The sequence below is a fragment of the Sardina pilchardus genome, chromosome 4 (assembly GCF_963854185.1).
Source record: "Sardina pilchardus chromosome 4, fSarPil1.1, whole genome shotgun sequence".
NCBI classification, from domain to species: Eukaryota; Metazoa; Chordata; class Actinopteri; order Clupeiformes; family Clupeidae; genus Sardina; species Sardina pilchardus.
Window position 1 is genome coordinate 1,052,287 of NC_084997.1, and position 19,312 is coordinate 1,071,598.

Genomic DNA, 19,312 nt, shown 5'->3' on the forward strand with positions numbered 1-19,312 from the left:
AAGCCTTTTAATGACTTTCATTTTAAGTATGGATATCTCTTGAATGTTTCTCAAACATGTTTTTATTTCGATGCAGGGTATTAAACCTGGTCCGGTTAATAACATGGTAATCATATCAGCCAGACCAAGAGAGAGGAGGCTTGCAAAAGGAATCAGGTATGTGTTGTCTCTACCACACACACACACACACACACACACACACACACACACACACACTAGACCCCGAAGCCATTTGTTTTGAGAATAACGGCTGGCTGATGAAGTTATTGGCTGGCTAGCCGGCTCAGCCAAAACCTAAATGGCTGCTGCAGCCGCCAAAATGTTCATGGCTGCAAATGGCTTAAGCTGCCACTTCATGTCTACAGATCAGTCTATGTTATACTGATTTACTAGATCTCAATATTTCCAAGCAATGCATGACTTTCTCCATATTTCTACAAAATGCAATACAATGTAATAAAAAAACCTCACCAGATTGTACTTTCACAAATTATGTACATATTTATTTAGTTACATGTATGCTACTACATTTTCATTATTAACTTTCAAGTAGCCTACAATGTGTTGTGTTTGGGCTAAATGTAATTAAGCTAAGTTGTATACAATAACTTGGCATTATCATGGATGAAGCTTATCATATTACACCTTGAAGGAGCAAGTGATGATCGTTTACCATTGAGCAGAAGGCCAGTGGAACTAAACATGCATTCTACCGGCACACTCCCTGGTGAAATGGAGAGGTAGCACCTGGCCATAGCGGACAGTATGGGGAAAGTATTGCTATGGGTTCGCCAAAAGTCCAGTGCTCCTTGGTCTCTTGTTCTCATGGCCAGAAAAGCATCTATCTCTTGGTCAAGGATACAATTTGAAGAATGAGCTTCTGCATCTTCTTGCGCCTCTGCTAACAATTCTAGTCGCAGGCGTTTTGCTCTGCCTCCCACATCGTGGTCACCATCCCCGCCAGAAGGGCCACCAGAACCACCATCCGTAGTCGTCTCATCTCCAACCCCAAACACAGTTGAACTGAATCTGAAAAGTGAAATATATGCATAAGGCAAATGCAAAATCAAACACATAAGAAAAGAAAGTATGTGGTTAGCAAGTACACTGAAATGTCAATGTCACCTGGAGGAGTTCAGTTTCTCATGGAGATTCTGCAGCAGTTCCCTGCTTTCATCCTTCGTCATAGCGATATCTCTGACAGCTGGATCAAACACTGCAGCGGCTCTAACCAGATCTGACATGGGGATTCGTTTGTCCATATTCTTCATTATTCGTTCTTTGATTCTCTTCATTAGTGGTGGATCTCTGGGAGTCACTGTACAGATTTTCTTGATTCGAGCCCTGATTAGTGGTATGGCACTCAGGTTTGGACTGACTTCACTTAAAATCAGTGTGAATTTCTCAAAGTCTTCCAAAAAGCTAACTAAGTTACCAAGTAGCTCGATGTCATCAGGAAGGGGGCATAACAAGGGCTTTCCTATCCTCTTCAGGATTTCAGTGACTTCTGTCTCCAAGCTGACGAGGCTTCTGATCATGTTCAGGACACTGTTCCAACGTGTTGGCACTGTGGTCTTCAGTGTTTTGTGTGTCTGTGGGCCCTGTTTTGAATTCTTAGTTCCCAGCTGCCAATCATCTGCATCATCCATCTCATCAATTGGATCATTGGAATCTGCATCAATTTCATGCTGCAGGTCTTGAATCTTGGCAAATGTGTCTGCTTCTTTCTGCTCCAACCTAAATTCCTCTATTAGATGTGCCTTGAAGTGCAGTGCACTGACAATGTCTTTGCATTGAGAAATTAAGACTTGCGCTTCAGGGATTTTCGTAAGAGTGTCTGTTATGAGTAAGTTGTGTAAACAGTGTGCTACACATGTTACTCTCTCATGGCCCAGTAACCGAGACAATTTAATCATATTTGCTGCCCCATCTGTTGTGTCAAAGAGCAACACATTTCTGTCATTGGGGAGGAATTCATCAAGTAATTCCCTTACAAACACTGTAAGGTTTTCTGATGTGTGACTTTCTACAGGTTTAACACAAAGTGTAAACAGAGGGAAATTCCAGTTTGCATCTACAGTGCAGATTCTCACACCAACATATGGGTATCGATGGTGTGCATCAGTCCAGCCATCTAACATTATAGTACCACTGACCATGTCTGCCAGTTGTTCTTTGACTTTGGACTTCAAACCCATGTAGACATCAGGCAGGGCTGTTGTTGCAAGGGCTCTACTGGTTGGCAAATTCAGATGGACATTTTTCTTGTTGAAAGCTTGGAAACCTTCCTTTTCTAATAATTCAAAAGGAAGCAGGTCTTGGCACAGCCACAACACGATGTCACGATTAACATCAAACTGGGAAGTAGCTGGGCTTCCTTTAGGCACAGTTTGGATCCAGTTAGTCAGTTTGCTCGATTGGTCTTTGAGAAATATTGCACTCTCCTTGTGTGCAGCTTTTGCATGAGCAAGGAAGTTTCCACTTGATGTTTTTTCTCCCAAGCTGTACACTTTTGATAGCATTCCATGATCTTTTTTCATTTCAGCTTCAAAGCAGAGTTTGCAGTAGAGTTTCTCATCAATGCGATTGTTGTTCACATACAGATCGCCCATATAAGTCCAAAAATGTGAACGAAGGCTACGAGCAGAATCAACACTGTGAGGCCTCCATGTTACACCAGAATCCTTAAGAAGATGTGTTCGTGGTGTGCTGATATATTTGTTAAGTCCGCGTCCTAAAAGAGAACAAAAATATCCATAAAACACTAGTCCTGAAACAATGGCATTCTAGTCCTGACAAAAAAAGCCATTCATACTTCCAAGAATGGTTGCACGAAACACCTAAAGTGAAGATTTATAGCTAGAACTAATCTACTTGAGCTATTTGCCAATATTAGCTATAGTGCTAGGCGCATTCAATTGGCACCGTAGTAGCCTAACATAAATATCCCTGCTGCTGTGTAAGAAATATATGCACACGTCTTAAACTTCACGGAATAACGTTTTGCATTGCATCTATTTATGACATACAATTCGCTGCCCAACTTCATAGTTAATTGAAGCACACATTGTTATTATATTATTTTGCACAACGTTCGGCACATTTCATTTCAATGTACACTGAAGCATGCGTCGTGAACTAGCAACGCAGCAATCTGTAAACGGTGGAATAATATCGCAGTCAATATAAATCCCTCCGTTCCAAAATATTTGGTTCATATCATCAATCTTTAGTTCGGGAACTTCGGGTGTTTGTGCAACCAGGCCCTGAAGATTCAACAAAGGTTTGAGTATGCCTATGTAGGAATTAGCAAAGTGTGTGAATGTGAAACGTGAGATTACATTTACCTTGCTTGCTTCTTTCCGCCATTTTCATCTGAGTGAGCACGATAAATAATCCACTAGAATCTATCTACGTGAGGTCCATCCATGAGTCCATCGCGTGGAAGACGTGCAGTTTTAATTGGTCGTCAATTCACTTTGAGTCTCGGTATCGTAGCAACCAGCACAGGACTGTGGTGATGAATCCAATGGGGGAAATTAGTTCTAGTCTATATCTCGTGTAGCAATCGCTCGTTATTTTTAATTATTTCGTATGTGTGTGTCTATATGATATCATTATTATTTGATGCAAATTCTAACCGGCTCAGCCAAAGTTTATCAGATGGCGGCTCAATTTGGCTTACGAAATTATTGGCTGGCTGCGGCTGAAATTCTAAATGGCGCAAATGGCGGCGCCTGGCGGCGGCTTCGGGGTCTAACACACACACACACACACACACACACAACAAATCCATTTGTACACATACATTTATGCACACTGAGAAGTACTTACCTGCTTACTTGCATATGTACCCTCTCTCACACACTCTCATACTTACCGCACTTCCGTGGAAGTACACACACACACACACACACTCCCTCCTTCATACAAGCAAACCATGAGTGCACGCACAGTCACATGCACAAAACTCATTTAGTTACATTCAGTATGCACTATGCACATGCCTAACACGTTTGTCTTTTTTCCACAGAAGCAATTTGTATAACGGCGTGAGCTGCCCTCTGCCAGACATCTCCACTCTGAAGGTTAAGGAGGCGTACCACAGACTTGGTTCAGACGAAGCTCCCATGATCCCATGAACATCAGCTACCAGTAAGGACAGTCCCCAGTACCTGTCCACACACCGATGCCCCTTCTCCCCCACTGCTGCCACTATCATATTACAGACTGGGACTCTCTACCTGTGCATTCGTTTTTTCTCTACATCAGCGACATCATTTGGCATCCCTTGCGAAATCTTTGGAGACTGCACACAAAATTGAACAGAGCACACGCGAACAGAGTTCCTCTGTTGAGTGCCACCAGCTGAGGAGCTGACCAGCTGATGTACCAAATTCAGAGAAGTTTGCCACACCAGGGGGGAAAGCTCTGCTGAGAACCTTGCATAAAGACTTCTGGGATCGTGTCATCAGACTGCGGACAGGATCAATCTCCAAAAGATGATTTTCTTTTCTTTTTAGTCAACTTAAAAAGTTGGTCAAAAAAAGGGTGTAAAACCTCAACCTCAGCTGCCACATTTACAAACACATGTTCAGTCTTATGCTGTATCTGGAGTAACGTGAACTCACATGTGAGCCCAGTCATAAGAATTCCTGCACTTACATCTATGGTGGTTTCTACACTCTGATAAATGAGGGCCAGTGTCCGTAACTTGTTGAAACTTGAAATTGTTACATTATTGGGAGTTATTACATTATTGAGTTCTATAAGGCCTCCATGTTTCTCTGTCAAGTATATTTCAACACACACATTTCCATGCATATAATAGTCAACACAGATTTAGTATGCCCCATGGATACCTTAAATACAGTTCTCTAGGGCAGGCATCACCAAATGGCGGACCGTGGTCCGCGTCCGGACCCAGTGACGGTTCTGTCCGAACCCGTTAAAATTGTCGGCCTAATATTATGAAAGAGCATCATCTGTAGCCAAGCCAATCAACTCGATTATTTACGTTTCAGCAACAGAGAATAGGTCTAGCGGGAGGGAGGGAGAGAGGAGGAGAGAAAATGGCTTGCTCAAAAATAGATGGTGAAAACCGAACTTTTAAAGATGAATAGTCGAACCAATATGTTCGTTCTGTGGATATGTGCTGTGAAACTGATGTTGATTTTTAAAATGGTAACGTTAGCGTCACATGAGATCAAACACGGGTAATTTGAGGAAAGGTACGCGCAGAAGTCCGCAGTGAGGGCAAGTCAAACTTGAAAAGCACTCCGAGTCCTAGAGCGCAGACCCCCGCAAGCGCCCCCTGAATCCAGACGGTTATTCGGATCTCTCCCAAAATGTAATCGTTTCTTGTTTAGGTCACTACAGACCTTCCACCCATACGTTTTTGAGTTATCTTGCAGACAAACGAACGCAAACCCCGATTCATAACCTCATTGGCGAAGGTAGGCTATTATCAAGTTGTAAACACACTGACAGGTCTACTCGCGTGATCACGCATGCATTTACAGGCAAAGGAGTGTTCGTTAAAGATTGCGTGGATTTTGGTGCAAAACAAGAGAGCATTTAGTTCAGCTAGTTCAGTAATGCGGCTGCAGAAACTTTCCAGATAGTTCAGATTTTCTTGTTGTTGAAGCTATTAGCAAAGGATGTGCTGGCACATGCTTGATGCAGCTGTTCAGAAAGCAGTATTTGTTTTGTTTTATTTTATTTTATTCAAAAGATTCTTAATGTTTTACATTAGGCCTACTTGAAATATAGGCCCATAGTTCAGGCTGCTCAAAGCTGTGTTTGCACTTTATATGTATTTTATTCAGAATAAATTCAGTGTCTGTTGTCTGTTAACTTTATTGGTATGTAGACAACTACAGTAGGCCTATTGTTTTGCAGTCACGTAGGCTACCATTCGAGTTAAGACTTGTTGGTATGTTAAAAGCATATGACTTTGAAAACACTTGACATTTAGCAATAAATTCAATAGGCCTGAAATGTACATGCGTTATTGATTTTATTAACATCAGGGTAGTCTACACTATTTTGAGTGACAATAAGATTCGGACCTTTGCTGGGAGGAAATTTTAGTAACTGGACCTCTTTGAATTTTAATTGAATACCCCTGCTCTAGGGTTACTGTCTGTACACACCACACACACACACACACACACACACACACACACACACACACACACACACACACACACACACACACACACACACACACACACACACACACACACACACACACACACACACACACACACACACACACACACACACACACACACGGGATAGCTCATAAGAAAAGCCAACAAATGAAGCATTCATTTATTTATTTATTTAAGATTGAAGAGAGATAGATTTGAAGGAGAAGACAACGTATTTTCACATCTCTGTCTTAACTCTTCACCTGTGGATCTACGTACAGTGTGCAACAGTATGGGGAACAGTGAGATGCACTCAAGCCTAATTATGGCACAGTTGTCTTACAACAGAGTCTTCCCAATAGTCCAGCCATCTGCAGCAGTGAATTTACTCCCTCTGCCACCTTCATGTGAGTGTAACCAATCTCCTGCAATATTGAAACAAACAACAAAAAAAACAACAACATTATGTTGACGTCCTATCATTTTCATATACTGATAAGCTAAAGCATATTGCTTTTGGTATTGAAAGGCATTTTCATACAATCCTGGATGTGTACCTTTATGAATTCCAATTTCAGATACTCTGGCATCGGAAAGGTCTTACACACTCTGAAGATATTTCCGATAATGTCTTCTGGAGAGTAACCAAGAGACCAAAGCTGCTCTATGATCTACAGGGGCGGACAGGGCAAGTCATTATACATGGAACAGACTAAAGTAACTTATAATAAAATAGCATCTACTATCAGCATTAAACCTTTAATTAAACATTAAACAAAATACCTTATAAGCGTCATCAATATTTGCATTAACACAATGCTCCAGCATACTTTTAACAAGTAGAGGGTGGGGCTCATCACAGACCTGTACAAAGCAATCAATGTTTTTTTTTCTATTTGTATGTTTTATTATTAAATATTATTATTATTGCTATTAAAATTATTATTATTCACATTTTATGACAGGAAAAATAGTTTAACATATACAAAACAAATAAGAAAGTACCTTGAAAACATTTTCACTGTTGATAAAACCAAATCCTGAATTTGTTGACTGGAGATTGTTAAGTGCCTGGTTGAAAAAATTAGAGCAGAAATTTCAGTTTTATAGTTGTATTTAAATATGAAAACAACTATAATACGTGCAATCAGGCATGGACTGGCCATAGGGCATACCGGGCAATGCCCGGTGGGCCGACGCATATATTGGGCCGAGGCTGTCATAATTTCATAATTATAAAACCCAATATTAGCCTCATTTATATAGCGTACGGCCGCAACGGTGGCGAATCGCGGCCCATTGGTTGACTGCCTTAATTGACATTGAGCTAATCCAATGAAATCTCAGGCCCCTCCCTGTCTCCCTCCCGGCCTCATCTCCCTCTTGGCGTTCGACCGGAGTTTGAGACCGTCCGTATATGAAAATATACAAAGACAAACCACAAAAGCGCAAGGGGGGCGCAGAGAAGTTGCGAGATAAAAGGCAAAAGCCTACAAGTGGATGCAGCAAAAATGTGCTAAAATTACAGAAATGTTTGCCACCACAAGTTCAAACAGGGCCGTCAACATAGCAGCAGTGCAGAAGCAGCACCGAGTGCGCAACAGAGTTACACAGAAGAAGGAGTAGGCCTAGCTATTCAAATTGATTCGGAGGAGGAGGAAGAGGTGAGAGACGTGACCCAGCAGGGACAGATTGAGGATGAGGTCAGAATAGCTACTGTGAGCCAGGTAAGAAGTAGCCGAAATGTTGGCTGAACTTTTTGTGCGCACAACGAACAATTAAAAGTTTGAAATCTGCGACTGCTGCTTCCCCTTGCTTCTTATATGTATTAACCTGTCTACTTTGTAGGATTCAGCACCCAGTTAAGCAAAACAAAGTTTTATAGTGTGAGCGCGTCTTTTTGTGTGGTTTCTGAGTAGGCCTACCCCTCTCGCATGCATTTGAATTGCGATACCCATCAAATTAACGAGTTGTCGGCTCGCCATCAACCTTCTGAAATCTTAAGACAGTCACGATTGGTCGAAATTGTTGTCAATCTGGACGCAGTACAACAAGCAAACTATCAAATTTCTTTGCGCAGACAAGCAGACACCCATACACACAGACATGCAGTCAGACGCATGGAATGAAACAGGAATGGTGATAGAACATTGAAATGAAAATGTTTTGGGATGTGTAGCCTATACATCTTCACTAAATATCAAGGTGAATTGTTGGCTAAAACTGTGCAAATCCTCAACATAAATTATAGCAGGTTTTATTTAGTGAAGCATTTAATAGCATGAGTTTTGTGCACAACCTCATCCTTGCTGGTTTAAAGGTCACTCTAGTGTGTGTGTGTGTGTGTGTGTGTGTGTGTGAGTGTGAGTGTGAGTGTGAGTGAGTGAGTGAGTGAGTGAGTGAGTGAGTGAGAGAGTGAGAGAGAGAGTATAATAATTAATATTTTTTTAGCAAGGCTAGCCTACTCGCTTCCATGCAGGCTACTGCGGTTTACTTAAATATTTGTTACAAACAAAACAGTGTGCACATATGTTTTATCGTGTAGGTCTAAATTATCATGGTGGGCCACTATGGCCAAAAATGCCCGGGCCGTTTTTTGGTCCCAGTCCAGCCCTGCGTGCAATCATAAAATTGTCACGTGATCTGCATCAAATGTTGATGAATCCATACGTCCAAATATACATACAAGATATACAGTACCCTCCAGAATTATTGGCACCCTTGGTAAAGTTGACTAAAAACAGGTTAAACAAAAAGGGGACAAGGGGCACCCAGGAGCAACAGGGGTAAGGAAAAACTATGTAAAAATACGGCCGTTGCGGCACAGGATGAGCAGCTAGGACTCACTGAGGTGAAGTGATGATGGGGGGAAGACACAGCAAGCAAACGTGGATTTTGGTGGAGTGCAGATTTATTCACAGTGCAAAAATAGTGACCCGACAAATAGAAAACAAAAATAAATTTCTGACGAAAAGAGAAAAGAAATTAACTAACAGGTTACTTAACTCAATACCAGTCACATTCTCTGTACTCTCCAGCCTTCTCTCACAAGAATTCTCAAGCTTCCCTCAACATGAAATGAGCCAGCCTTAAATAGGCCAGCAAATTACCCAATCAGGACCGGGTTAAACCATTTTAGAGGGCTCATTCTGTTTGACTTATAGGCTGCCTTTGAAACGGTAAATCACAGCATCCTTCCCTCTATACTCTCAAACATGGGCATCTCTGGCTCAGCTCTTTCCTGGTTTGAATCCTACCTCACAGGACGCTCGTTTAAAGTATCGTGGCTTGGACAGCTGTCCGCACCTCACTTTCTCTCCACAGGGGTCCCCCAGGGCTCAGTGCTGGGCCCCCTTCTCTTTGCTATCTACACCACCTCCTTGGGACAGATCATCCACTCGCATGGCTTCTCATACCACTGCTATGCTGATGACACACAGCTTTATCGGTCCTTTCCACCTGATGACCCCTTGGTCTTGACACGAATCTCAGACTGCCTCTCAAACATATCAACATGGATGAAGGCACACCACCTCCAGCTAAACCTCTCAAAAACAGAATTGCTGATCCTCCCAGCCAAACCTACAATACATCATGACATCAACATCAAAATCGACTCCTTGTCTGTTGCACCTACCAGGACTGCAAGAAACGTAGGAATCCTTCTCAACAACCAACTACCCTTCTTCGATCATGTAGCCTTAGTAGCAAGGTCGTGCCGCTACACAATATATAACATAAGGAAAATCAGGACCTACTTGACTCCCCTTGCTACCCAACTCCTGGTACTAATTCATTGCCCATGCATAGGCTACCTTTAAGTGTGACCCTGACAGGGTATGGATATGTTGGACACATTCTTTTTAGATTATTTATCCAAAGACAAGTATTTTTTATCTGATCTGGATTTCCTGTGTATTGGCTTCTTTTCAAGAGATGTGAAAGGGAGCTGGCCTTTGTTTTGACAATTGTCCCATTGACAGTCACCACTGACAGTGGGGAGGGGACAGTTATAGGTGTGACCCACCCATCTAATCTGTATTCACCTGAAAGATCACTTGGCTGTGAAGAAATCAAACTTATTTGGAAGTTTTTTCAATTAGTAGTGAAACCACCAAATATTTCTGAATGTTATTTTTTTACTTTTATGTAACCAGTACTTATGTTTACAACATGCAGACTTCAAAAGTTTGACAGATATATTCATAGTGTGTTTTTATACAGTTTGAAGACCTTTGAAAATAGGATTTTGTAAGGTTGTATTTTCACTTTATTTAGATAAAAAATATTTTATTTACATTCACTTCACTCTGATTTTCTTATTGCTGAGGACTTCTACATTATAATCATATGTGTCACTTTGGCATGGCTGTTCAGTTAGACAAAAAACTTAATCTAAAGTTGTAGCAAACTGCCTCAGAGTGTCTGAAAGGCCTCAGACCTGGAAGTGCCTAAATGCAGCAAAACGCATGAAGATCGTAATTAATATATGACAAATGGTGGCTAGTATAGATATTCTTTAGATCCTATGAGGGAAATTTGGTCTCTGTATTTATCCCATCCGTGAATTTAAAAACTCAAAGCACACAGTGAAGTGAAGCACCCTAACCCGCATGCTACAGCGGCGCTAAATGGCTGGTTGGGCGTCATGGCTAAGCCTTTTTTTTTTTTTAAAGAGACCCTATGCAACTTTTTCATAGTCATAAAATCGCTTAGAAATGGTTGTTTTGCTTGAATGACCAGTTTTATCGAAAACAGTAGCCTAGGCTAATATTTCCTCCCACCTCCCACCCCCGCTATTGCAACCTTGCAGTTTGTTCAGGAGACTATCGTTCCCTGTTCACATCTGGAAGGCTGAGACGCATAAAGAACAAGAAGAACCACGCTTGCAATTTATATATTTATATATAGCCTATATATAAATATACACGCTAAAGCTGTCGGGGAAGCTCTGCAGAGAAATATGCAAGCATAAAACGAGCGAAAATGAAAAACGAAACCGAAACTTAAGATGAATACGCCAATCCTGCATAGTTTCTCTTTAAATTAAATTAAATTCGGATTGGCCCATGGATCTGCTCATTTCTTCCGAGCCCCGATCCAGCTATTTTGTCAATATCGGGGCCGATATCCGATCCAAATATCGGATCGGTGCATCCCTACTAGAATGACCAACATAAGATGGCATGGCCAGTCCAGCAATGTAGATCGGCAACACCGACTAAAATGACCAGCTTGAAGTGGTACGACGAAACCAGCTGAATTACCGTAGTAAGATGGGTAAACCAGCTGAATGTATGTTTTCGCAAGAGTTTTGCTTGTCTAGCTGGTCAACCATCATAGAGTGGACAAACTATCTGGTTAACAAGCTGGTCAACCAGCAAACCACCTTTGGCTGGTCAGGCTGTTCTTTTTCAGCAGGGTGTATTTAAGTTTATAAACAGACATACAGCGCCCTCCACAATTATTGGCACCCCTGGTTAAGATGTGTTCTTTAGCTTCTAATAAATTCATTTTTTTTCCAAATAATATAGGACCACAATGAAAAAAAGCGTAAAATCCAACCTTTAATACAAGTGCATTTATTTAGAAGGAAAAAAATCCCACATTAAGAAATAATTATTTTACATCAAATCATGTGTGCCACAATTATTGGCACCCCTGATGTGAATGCTTTGTACAACCCCCTTTTGCTAATAAAACAGCACCTAATCTTGTCTTATAATGTTTCACAAGATTAGAGAAAACAGAAAGAGGGATCTTCGACCATTCCTCTTTGCACAAAATCTCCAAATCATCCAATGACCTGAGTTCTCTCCTCTGCACTCTCCTCTTCAACTCACCCCACAAGTTTTCAATGGGGTTGAGGTCTGGGAACTGAGATGGCCATGGTAGGAGCTTGATACTGTGTCTGGTGAACCATTTCTGTGTAGACTTGGCCATATGTTTAGGGTCATTATCTTGCTGAAAGACCCAGTGACGATCCATCTTCAGCTTTCGGGCAGAGGCCACCAGATTTTGATTTAAAATGTCCTGGTATTTCAAAGCATTCATGATGCCATGCACCCTAACAAGGTTCCCAGGCCCTTTGGAAGAGAAACAGGCCCACAGCATCAACGATCCTTCCCCATACTTCACAGTGGGCATGAGGTGCTGTTCTGCATACTCATCTTTTTGTTACGCCAGACCCACTTAAGAGTGTTTGTTGCCAAAAAGCTCTAACTTTGTGTCATCTGACCAAAGCACACGGTCCCAGTTGAAGGCCCAGTACCGCTCCAGACGTTTGTACTTATGATTTTGAGTGAGAAAGGTTTTTTTCCCTGCATGCCTCCCAAACAACTTGTTGGCATGTAGATAGTGCCTGATGGTTGTTTTGGAGACTTTGTGACCCCAAGATGCAACCATTTGTTGCAATTCTGTAACAGTGAGTTTTGGAGATTTTTTTTGTGCGTGGTGGCAAAATAAACTTGCGTCCTCTTCCAGGTTTGTTTACCACTGTTCCAGTTGTTTTAAACTTCTTAACGATTCCTCTGACCATAGATATGGGCAGGTGTGCGAGTGGCTATTTTCTTATAGCCATTGCCTTACTTGTGAAGGTCGACACACATCTGCCTTACTTGAACAGTGTGTTCCTTTGTCTTTCCCATGTTGAAGAGAAATGGCCTCTGTGTCACGTCATATTGATAGCCCAGGGAAACAGGATGTTAAGAATTACTAATTAAATGTTCCTACATACTCTGATTGACTTTGTAAACTACTGTAGAAATTACAGAAATTACAGAAATACTTTAATTACATTTATTTCCTAGGAATTGTTAGGGGTGCCAATAATTGTGGAACAGGTGATTTTATGAGGAATAATTATTTCTTAATGTGGGATTTTTTTCCTTCTAAATAAATGCACTTGTATTAAAGGTTGGATTTTACGCTTTTTTTCATTGTGGTCCTATATTATTTGGAAAAAAAATGAATTTATTAGAAGCTAAAGAACATCTTAACCAGGGGTGCCAATAATTGTGGAGGGCGCTGTAAGTACTCTACCTGGCGGGAGCCATGATGACAATACTAGCATGGCTTAATTTTTTGGAGAAAATATTATGATTCGGTAAACTAAAAAGAAAAATCCTTAAGGCATTCTGTCGGATGACAAGGTTTTCGTTCTTGGCTATATATAGCACTGTGCAAAAGTCACAGGCACCTCCAATAACATGTTTTGATCAGCAATGCTATAAGGACCATATTGTTTCTTTCTCATTTTCTTAATTAGATATGACCAAAGAACGCAGGGAATATGTAGACAGTAGGCCATTTAAGTACACATACAATGTAGTTTTTGTTCTGATTCCAGACCAATTTCAGTCTGAAAAAAATCTGCAACTTTCCTTCCGCTTACTAATGGTCTCCCTTTCATTTCCCGTACCGGTAATGAGAATTACTCTGGATCATGCTACCATAACACAGAAATAAAGTAAACAAATAATTGTTTTACTATAATACTTTTATCAGAAAATAAATTGTCACATTCTATTTAGTCACAATCAAATGAGGCAGATAATATTTTATTCAATTTGATAGGCTTCATGAGATTCACCCAGCTACATCTAGTGTTAATTTTGTCACCTATTTTTAATTTAGTCATAGTCTTAGTCTTGTGACGAAATGTTCTTTTTAGTCTTAGTCATATTTAGTCTTTTAAATATCATTTTTGTCAGTCTAGTTTTAGTCGACTAAAAGTCTCATCATTTTAGTCTCGTTTTAGTCAAAAGAAAACTCAAGGTATCTTAGTCAAGTTTTAGTCAAAACATTTTAGACTTTTTTATATAACAAGACACTTTTGAATAGGGTACTATTTTTTTATTATTTTTTTTATTTGTTTATTTGTCAGGGACAATGCAGCGCACATTATTACATACATAGCTATCACAGTCAATGCCATAACAATGTCTGTAGACGTGTTACATAAAAGGTTTCTAGCCAGTTGGCTAATTTGCAACCCCAGTCCCTTTCAGTCAAATAGTGTTTCAGCTATGTGTTTCACACATCTCAATTTTCCCCCAATATCTTATGTCTACAGCAGTAGACCCAAAGTAGGCCTACGAATGTTTTACTCCGCTACACTAGATGGCAGTAGGCCTATGCGCCTAAACGCCATACAGCCCCAAACATTTCATATTAGCTTCCATTAGCTTGCTTGCGAACTTTGCATCATCAGTGTAACTAGTTAAATAGTTGACATTACTTGCTGAATATTTTCGTATGGATACTCTGAGGGATGTTGATTTGTATATGAACGAGAGAAGCTGCAACTTATGTGTTGTGGCACTGGTAGTTAGTCAGTTAGCTTGCTAACTCTAGCAGAAATCTCCGGTGTTCTTACATGTAGTTTGGTGTTGCAGCCACAGGATTGCAGCAACAGCGCATAGCTAGCCTACAGGAAAGCTGCTGCCCATGAATTCATTTGGACTATTTTGAATGCGTAACAGGTAGATATTCTGTCTTCTCATTTTGTAGATGAAGACGAATAGAGATTTTATCTTAGTTTTTAAATCATGCAAAACATTTTAGTCTCGTCTTTTTTTGTCAACAGTAATGCATTTTATTATAGTCTTAGCAGGGACGTGCACAGGGGGGTTGCTCAGGTTGCTCGGGCAACTGCCCATATGCCCTTCTCGACTCATGTTGCCCTTCCGAGGGTAAAAAATAATAATAAATCGTAGGCTACAATTTATTTCACGTGGGTCTAGATTTTTTTTTAAATCGCAAAGTAAAAGTAGCCTCATTCACTTCCATTGGGGCACCGAGAGCGAAAGTCAGAGGGAGGGCAAATTCTGTTTACATACTGTAGCTGCAGCGCTGCACGCGACCGGCACCTGAGTTGAGCCTGCATGACAATCTATCGCGGCCCTAGACGAAAGATATTGTCGCGGTTGTCTGGTGCCTCCTCAACGTTGTCGGAAAAGGTTAGTTTGTGATGTATAACAAACGAACAATCATCATGAAGTTTTACGATATTAATTACAATCTCCATAAATCCAGGCTGTTTGCTACGTTTAGCCTAAATAATCAGACAGAGCTTGCAAGCAGACAAGCAGCCCGTTGTCCCATAGCAGGCTACTATTTTTTTGGTAGGCATAATAGTTCGTTTCTCACATTTCGTTTTTGCAAGAAGAATAAATGATGGAAATAGCCTAATGCATCACATGCATTATTTCATTCAAAATGGTTAAATGCTTAAATCCTATCACTATTTAGGGTAGGCTATTGAAGTAAAAATGACCACTGAAAACATTCAGGAGAGGGAGAGACAACTCAAGTAGGCAAAAGGGCAGCACATCACTGTAGGGTTGGCTACGAAAAAGCCAACCAGCAGGTGAGACAGAGACTATGCACTGTGATGACATAAAGATGACACTGTGTTTGCGAATTGATTAATTAATCAGACTCATATTTTAGCCTTGTAATGACAATTTTTCTTAGGCTACGTTATAAGATGAGGAGCAGCCACAAGCCCCCTGACCCCGGAAAATGTGGACCAGGAGAAGGCACATAGGGCAGATAGGCCTAGAGATGAGTTGCGTTTTTTTTTTTTGGGGGGGGGGGGTGCCCTTTTTTCAGGTCCGAGCAACTGCCCCTCAAAATTCCTGTGCACGTCCCTGAGTCTTAGTCAGCGTTTCAGGACATTGGTTCAGTCTCGTCATCGTCTCGTCTTAGTCTCGAAAAAAAGGTCGTTGACGAACATATTTAGTCTCATCTCATCTGACGAAATTAACACTAGCTACATCTTTCACTAGAATTTCCATCTGTTACAGAAACATATTTCTGAGCCACATCTGTGATTGGTCTTTTTCTAAAAAATAAAACAATTGAATGAATATCCTTCAAGAGTGGTGATTTTTGCCAGGGGTTGTAGACCGTTGTTTGCATTAGCAACACAATATAGCCTGTAGCAGCGGTCATGGGGCTACTTCAAAATGGGCTATTTTCAAACCACTGACAAAGCTTAAATTTGCCTTACACAAAGAGATGGCAGTTACAGCAGTGAATGATGACTAGCCTATTTTTAGCAATTGAAGTTCACCTTGCATATGCCAAAAAAAAAGTAAGTAATAAATCAATCAATCAATCAATAGATAGTAAACAGCAGTAGCGCTAAATCCAAGCAATCCAAACCTGTCTCATATCTCCTTGTGCTGTGAAGATGATTGCCTCCAAACCATCATTGGTGACAGTAAGTCTTTCCTTCTCCACCACCTCCATCAAACGCATCATGATCTGGTCATCCCGTAGCTTTGTGTAGCGAAGCACTGCACAACGTGACTGAATTGGCTCTGGTGAAAGTAATATCAATCATTAGGTGAAACAAGATTAGGTAAAGCACGTATGGGAACAGTGAACAATACAATTCATCACTATAATAGCAAGACCAAAGGCTGACCTATAATCTTGTCTGATGCATTGCAGGCCAGAGCGAAGCGTGTCGTTTTGGAATAGATCTCCATGGTGCGCCTCAGTGCTTGCTGAGCTCCATCAGTCATGCTTTAGAAAAACAGGTGAAGAAAATTCCTCTAGATTACAACATGAACACACCGTCTGGGCTCAATTAAAGATATAACATTAAAGCATTACATCAATTACAAAAAAATATGTAGTACACATAAATTAGGGATAACTGTGGTGGTTCCTTGTAAATTCATCAAATAGTGTGCATCACATTCTCATAGGTGGTTGAAATAGAAAGTGTCAACAGAGGGCAATAAAATTCAACTGAACCACAAACTTCATGAGCAACTTGCAGGATAACTTTGTCACTATAATTACTCTTAATATTGTTCCGATATGAATGTAGAAAGGTGCTCTATGTGATTAATCAGACCTGTGTCAGAAATTCTGTTGAAAAAGGGAACATTTTAAGCAGTCCTACTCTGTAAATCCAAACAGTACAAGTTTGCTTTAAAAAAAGGGTTTGTATTAACGCCCATTATTAGCACTTTGTGTTATGTGTACAAATTAGTAGTTTTAAGTTTATAGTGCTCCACCAGTTTTTGTAATCCCATAATTTTTTGTAATCTCGGCACTTTCCCGCACCAATCTGTGGGTAGGCCTAAGTGAGCCATCTCTGGAGCTACCTCAAGACTTGAACAGTTTGGTTTTGGGTCTGCACTGGTGTGTTGCATTAGCTCTTATGCTAGCACTATACTTCATTGTTTATATATTGTCTGTACAAAATGTTGAAAAAAATATTTACATGTATTTGAAATGGCTAATGTCAGAAGATGGCTTTGAACTTTACAAGGCAACAACTGAGTAAACTAACAGCCGCATGGGCTATGCCATTTTTAATGTGCCTCAAAGATTAGATAATTACTCTAGTCTGCTGTAAATGCTCTCCCCACATCCAGTTAGTAAAGATGGTGTTATTCAGTTTAGACATTTCTGACCTTTTAACATTTCAAAAAGAAAACATTTCAGTATAAAGAAATTCAAATTTTAAGAATGTTAGTTTAAGTGGTGTGTTTGTGGAGTGAGAGAGAACAGTAGTAATCAAGGAACACCATGGGAGCAGCAGCACAATGATGGCATGCAGAACCTGAAAATAGTCCTTGTAGACTTCCAGCAACAAGGTTGAGCTGCACAGCACTGAAATTATTTTGGAAACATTAATTTAAGATACAAAAAACTCTTCAGTGTAGTGTTAATTTTGTCACCTATTTTTAATTTAGTCGTAGTCTTAGTCTTGTGACTAGATGTTCTTTTTAGTCTTAGTAATATTTAGTCGTTTAAATAACATTTTTGTCAGTCTAGTTTGGTCAACTTACTGTGTGTTCAGACCAAGACCGTCAAAAGCGTCAAAGTCGCTGGTGAAGCTCATAGCTCGACGCTCAACCCAGTTCGGCGCCGAAAGCGTCAAAGCCATGACGTGAAACATTCGGACAAACCACAAGCAGCAATCCTGCGAGTTTGACATTCTGATTAGTTGACGCCGAACCGTGTCATAGCTCATTACCATAAAGTTAACTAAGGCTCAACTTTTTTTTGACGCCCGGCTCATGAAGCCACACTCACGCCCAGAACGCTTTTGATGCCGGTAACGCCGACTCTCCATAGAAAATGAGTGATTTCCGGCGCTCTTGACGCTTTTGACGGTCTTGGTCTAAACGCACAGTAGAAGTCTCATCATTTGGTGGGCACGCTGGCGACTACGCCGCTCCGTCTAGCCTCTGTTGTCTAATATGTACCCTATGTTTCTTGTTTGTCTGACTGTTTGTTTTACAGCACTTTGGTCAACTGTGGTTGTTTTTTAAAGTGCTATATAAATAAATTGACATTGACATTTTAGTCTCGTTTTAGAAAACTCAAGGTATCTTAGTCAAGTTTTAGTCAAAACATTTTAGTCTTTTGTATATAACAAATAACTTCTGAATAGGCTACTATTTCAGTCAAATAGTGTTTCAGCTATGTGTTTCACACATCTCAATTTCCCCCCAATATCTTATGTCCACAGCAGTAGACCCAAAGTACTATACAGCCCCAAACATTCCATATTAGTTTCATTAGCTTGCTTGCTAGCCAACTTTGCATCATCAGTGTAACTACTTAAATAGTTGACATTACTTGCTGAATATTGTCGTATGGATATTCTGTGGGATGTTGATTTGTATATGAATGAGAGAAGCTGCAACTTAGGAGTATGTTGTGTTGTGGCATGTGTAGTTAGCTTGCTAACTCTGGCAGAAATCTCTGGTGTGCTTGCATGTAGTTTGGTGTTGCAGCCACAGTGTGGCAGCAACAGCGCGTAGCCTATCCTCCTATGCAGGGCTGTACACTGCAGGCAGCTCGTCGCAAATGCGAGTAAATATATATTAGTGCGAATTGAAAAAAATATATTGTCGCACACGTGCGAATACTGATTTCAACCCTTTCATTCGCATTTTGCTCTTAAAATGAATCAACAGCAAGTGGATCAAAGTATAGTATAGTTAAATTTTCGCGCATCTGTATACACATTTCAGAGTTGACAGCTCTGGAGTTGACAACTCTTGCACCTGGCTGGACACTCAGGCTTTCAGCATCAACCTCGCGCTCTCACACACACGCAAGAAATGTCACTCCAAATCCATTCTTCTTTTTCTTCAATCTGTTCGTTATCAGTTGGTGAC

General features: G+C 40.6%; 2 protein-coding genes across 2 annotated transcripts in view; both read right to left on the reverse strand.

The window, feature by feature from the left end:
- Nucleotides 1-519: 519 nt before the first annotated feature.
- Nucleotides 520-1,404, reverse strand: LOC134078055 (uncharacterized). Its single transcript, XM_062533677.1, has 2 exons — nucleotides 1,126-1,404; nucleotides 520-1,029 (listed from the first exon to the last, which is right to left on the reverse strand). Exons 1-2 carry the CDS (start codon nucleotides 1,293-1,295, stop codon nucleotides 591-593), a joined length of 609 nt encoding a protein of 202 aa, XP_062389661.1. The 5' UTR covers nucleotides 1,296-1,404; the 3' UTR covers nucleotides 520-590.
- A 4,927-nt stretch (nucleotides 1,405-6,331) lies between these two features.
- The window catches only part of rfc2 (replication factor C (activator 1) 2), a 33,667-nt gene continuing 20,686 nt past the window's right edge, over nucleotides 6,332-19,312 (reverse strand). The window contains exons 6-11 of the mRNA XM_062533679.1: nucleotides 16,591-16,691; nucleotides 16,326-16,483; nucleotides 7,161-7,226; nucleotides 6,939-7,019; nucleotides 6,713-6,826; nucleotides 6,332-6,580 (exon numbers count right to left, since the gene is read on the reverse strand). Coding sequence (XP_062389663.1) covers nucleotides 6,479-6,580; nucleotides 6,713-6,826; nucleotides 6,939-7,019; nucleotides 7,161-7,226; nucleotides 16,326-16,483; nucleotides 16,591-16,691 — 622 coding nt within the window. The 3' untranslated portion in view covers nucleotides 6,332-6,478. The remainder of the gene's footprint in view (nucleotides 6,581-6,712; nucleotides 6,827-6,938; nucleotides 7,020-7,160; nucleotides 7,227-16,325; nucleotides 16,484-16,590; nucleotides 16,692-19,312) is intronic.